The sequence below is a fragment of the Artemia franciscana genome, chromosome 19, assembly GCF_032884065.1.
Source record: "Artemia franciscana chromosome 19, ASM3288406v1, whole genome shotgun sequence".
Lineage (NCBI taxonomy): Eukaryota > Metazoa > Arthropoda > Branchiopoda > Anostraca > Artemiidae > Artemia > Artemia franciscana.
In genome coordinates, this window is record NC_088881.1 from 27,610,964 (window position 1) to 27,615,770 (window position 4,807).

At 36.8% G+C, this 4,807-nt stretch overlaps 1 protein-coding gene across 1 annotated transcript; it reads right to left on the bottom strand.

Moving 5' to 3' along the window:
- Positions 1 to 212: 212 nt before the first annotated feature.
- On the bottom strand, positions 213 to 668 carry LOC136039117 (ankyrin repeat and EF-hand domain-containing protein 1-like). Its single transcript, XM_065722601.1, has one exon. It carries the CDS (start codon positions 666 to 668, stop codon positions 213 to 215), a length of 456 nt encoding a protein of 151 aa, XP_065578673.1.
- Positions 669 to 4,807: the final 4,139 nt, after the last annotated feature.

Here is a 4,807-nt window from a genome sequence, read left to right on the forward strand (position 1 = left end):
ATTTAATGATGGAACATTTTCCACATTATTGTTGTCACTTTTTTCCAACATACCTGCAAATTGTTTGGGAGACAAATTTAGTTCGAGAAATTCCAATTGTTTTTCATAAATCAAGTAAGACTCTAAGCAACTTGGTATGTCCAAACTCTTCATACATTTATATATTGTGGATAAATCCGTTTTTTGCTTGATTATCTGTCGACATGTGTCTTTTAATGTTTTGCACTGTGACGATCGTCTAGATGTCTATTGGCCATAGAAAATAACAACTCTAGCGATTCACAGGACACTCGTATATTAAGCTGAATTTGCTGGTGAATCAAATATTTAACCGTATCCAATTTATCGGCTTTGATAGCAGTAACTAAAGGTGTTTCATTATTTGCATTCACCGTGTTTAAATCAGCACCATACGAGATAAGTAACTTACATAAATCAGGTTTTCCTTCCTGAGCTGCATGGTGCAAACACTGAGCGCAGTTTGGATTTGCCCCACTTTCCAAAAGATACTTGACCATATCCAAATTATCGGCTTTGATAGCAGCAACTAAAGGCGTTTCATTATCTTCATTCATTGCATCCACTTCGGCACCATACGACACAAGCAAATGACATAAATCAACTCTTCCATTCCTAACAGCAAGATGCAGAGGCTTTTTTGACCGCATACATATCTATATATATATAAAAATAAGTTGTGTGTTTGTGTGTCTGTCTGTCTGTCCGCATATGACGTCTGAATTATTTCATCATATACCAATTCAAAAACGAATGTATTCAAGCCGAAGTAGCTGAGTTGGTAAAGCGTTATGTTCCAGGTTCTAGGTCCGAGAGTTCCAGGTTCGAACTTTGGCTTTAGCATTAATACAAAAGAAGAAAAAAAACTAAGAAAGGTAAAAACTACAAAAAAACTAAAAAGAAAATACTAAAAAAGCTAAAAAACTAAAAAAAATCTAAAAAAAAGGTAAAAAACTAAAAACTAAAAAAGAAAAAAAACTAATAAAAAAACAAAAAAACTAAAAACTGAAAAAGAAAAAAAACTAAAAAAAGGAAAAAACTGAAAAATAAAGGCGAAAAAGAAAACTAAAAACCGGGACACAGGGAATATAAATGACGACCGGGACACTCAAAGATAAATTACAGACCGGGACACAAATGAGGACCGGGATACAGGGAATATAAATGACGACCGGGACGCTCAAAGAGAAATTACAGACTGGGACACAAATGACGACCGGGATACTGGGAATATAAATGACGATCGGGACACAATTACAACGGGGACGTCGGGGGCACAGGGGGATATATAAATGACGAAACCTGACAATCTATTTATATGCACAAACAATGGGACATCGAAGAATCTATATATATAAAAATAAGTTGTCTGTCTGTGGATGTGTGGATGTGTCAGGTGACGTCACCTGAAAAAACTGGATCAGGTGACGTCAAAACTGAAAAAACTAAAAAAGGCAAAAACTACAAAAAAAACTAAAAACTAATAAAAAAAATAAAAAAGCTAAAAAACTAAAAAAACTATAAAGGTAAAAACCAATAAAAAACTAAAAAGGCAAAAACTACAAAAAAAAACTAAAAACTAATAAAAAAAGTAAAAAAGCTAAAAAACTAAAAAAACTAAAAAAACTAAAAAAAGGTAAAAAACTAAAAAAAATAAAAAATAAAAAAAAACTAAAAAAAAGGAAAAAACTGAAAAATAAGCTAAAATAAAGGTAAAAACCAATAAAAAACTAAAAAAAAAAAGGAAAAAACTAATAAATGACGACACTCAGAGAAAAAAAAGGCAAAAACTACAAAAAAAACTAAAAACTAATAAAAAAAATAAAAAAGCTAAAAAACTAAAAAAACTAAAAAAAGGCAAAAACTACAAAAAAAACTAAAAACTAATAAAAAAGCTAAAAAACTAAAAAAACTAAAAAAAAGGCAAAAACTACAAAAAAACTAAAAACTAATAAAAAAAATAAAAAAGCTAAAAAACTAAAAAAACTAAAAAAACTAAAAAAAGGTAAAAAACTAAAAAAACTAATAACTAAAAAAAAACTAAAAAAGGTAAAAACTAAAAGAACTAAAAAAGAAAAAAATAAATGACGACACTCAAAGAGAAAGCGACCAGGACAAAAGGAATGTTCGATTAGCAATCAACAAAGCACCGGGACACAGGGAGTATAAATGACGACCAGGACAAAACTAAAAAATCTAAAAATCTAAATAAACTAAAAAAGAAAAAAAAAAAGAAAAAAATAAAGGAGAAAAACAAAACTAAAAAACGAATGTATATACAGACCGGTACACCGGGATACAAATGACGACCGGGACACAGGGAATATAAATGACGACCGGGACACAGGGACACAACTACAACGGGGACACCGGGGGAAACAGGGGGATATAAATGACGACCGGGACAAAAAAACTAAAAAGAAAAAAAAACTAAAAACTAATAAAAAAACTAAAAAATCTAAAAATCTAAATAAGCTAAAAAAGAAAAAAAAAGGAAAAAAATAAAGGAGAAAAACAAAACTAAAAAACGAATGTATATACAGACCGGGACACCGGGATACAAATGACGACCGGGACCCGGGACACAGGGAATATAAATGACGACAGGGACACAACTACAACGGGGACACCGGGGGAAACAGGGGGATGTAAATGACGAGAACAGGGGGATATAAATGACGACCGGGACAAAAAAACTAAAAAGAAAAAAAAACTAAAAACTAATAAAAAAACTAAAAAATCTAAAAATCTAAATAAGCTAAAAAAGAAAAAAAAAGGAAAAAAATAAAGGAGAAAAACAAAACTAAAAAACGAATGTATATACAGACCGGGACACCGGGATACAAATGACGACCGGGACCCGGGACACAGGGAATATAAATGACGACCGGGACACAGGGACACAACTACAACGGGGACACCGGGGGAAACAGGGGGATGTAAATGACGACCGGGACACCGGGACAGGGAATGGTCGATTAGCAATCACCATCAACAAAGCTCAAGGGCAATCATTAGAATCATGAGGTATAGATCTGAATACAGATTGTTTTCCCATGGACCATTATATGTTGCATGTTCAAGAGTCGGTAAACCTGACAATCTATTTATATGCAAAGACAATGGGACAGCAAAGAATGTTGTATATTCGCAAGTTTTACGTAGTTAAAACCATATATATATATCTATCTATATTCACAGGTGGGACATAGGGACACAACTACAATGGCGCGTAACTATTATGGCGCGTAACGACTTACGCGCGCGGGGGGGCTTGGGGGGGGCGCGAAGCGCCCCCACCAACTAGGTGTTGGGGTGGCGCGAAGCGCCACCCCAACAGTTAGTGTTGTATATTCGCAAGTTTTACGTAGTTAAAAACATATATCTATCTATATTCAAAGGTGGGACACAGGGACACAACTACAATGGCGCGTAACTAATATGACGCGTAACGACTTACGCGCACGGGGGGGCTTGGGGGACGCGAAACGCCCCCACCAACTAGTTGTTGGAGTGGCGCAAAGCGCCACCCCAACATAGACTAGCAAAGCTAGTCTATATATATAAAAATAAGTTGTCTGTCTATCGAGTGTCGTCATGTTTGTGTGTCGACTGATGTCATGTTTGTCGACTGACGTCATTATAAGGATTGAGCTGTATGTCGTCGTGAAGTTGTTTGTGGACTGACGTCATGTTTGTCAACTGATGAAATTACAGACCGGGACACAAATGACGACCGGGACACAGGGAATATAAATGACGACCGGGACACTCAAAGAGAAATTACAGACTGGGGCACCGGGACACAAATAACGACCGGGACACAGGGAATATAAATGCCGACCGGGACACAGGGACACACATACAACGGGGACGCTGGGGCACAGGGGGGATATATAAATGACGACCGGGACACAGGGAATGTTCGAAGAGAAATTACAGACCGGGACACATGGAATGTAAATGACGACGGGGACATAGGGAACGTTCAATTAGCAATCACCTTCAACAAAGCTCAAGGGCAATCATTAGAATAATTAGGTATAGATCTGAATACGGATTGTTTTTCCCATGGACAATTATAAGTTGCATGTTCAAGAGTCGGTAAACGTGACAATCTATTTATATGCCAAGACAATGGGACAGCGAAGAATGTTGTATATTCGCAAGTTTTACGTAGTTAAAAACATATATATATATATATCTATCTATATTCACAGGTGGGACACAGGGACACAACTACAATGGCGCGTAACTAATATGGCGCGTAACGACTTATGCGCGCAGGGGGGGGGGCTTGGGGAGGACGCGAAAAGCCCCCACCAACTAGGTGTTGGGGTGGCGCGAAGCGCCACCCCAGCAGCTAGTTTGTAATAAAAACGTTTCGTTAATCTTATTTCAGTGATTTCATGTGGTTCTTGGAAGCAGTAACTAGGATTTGCCCCGGCTTTCAGAAGATATTCAAATGTAGCATAATCAACAAAGTAACATCAAAGGAGTGAACGGAGAACATAATCTTTCAAAATCTATATATATAAAAATAAGTTGTTTGTCTGTGTGTCTGTCTACTGACGTCATGTTTGTGCGTCGACTGACGTCACGTTTGTCGACTGACATCATTATAAGGATTGAGCTGTATGTCGTCATGAAGTTGTTTGTCGTCTGACGTCATGTTTGTCGACTGACGAAATTACAGACCGGGACACAAATGACGACCGGGACACAGGGAATATAAATGACGACCGGGACACATCATATACCAATTCAAAAACGAATGTATTCAAGCCGA

Excerpts from the sequence above, each read along its gene's own strand:
- LOC136039117 (XM_065722601.1), bottom strand. The coding sequence starts at position 668 with ATGCGGTCAAAAAAGCCTCTGCATCTTGCTGTTAGGAATGGAAGAGTT.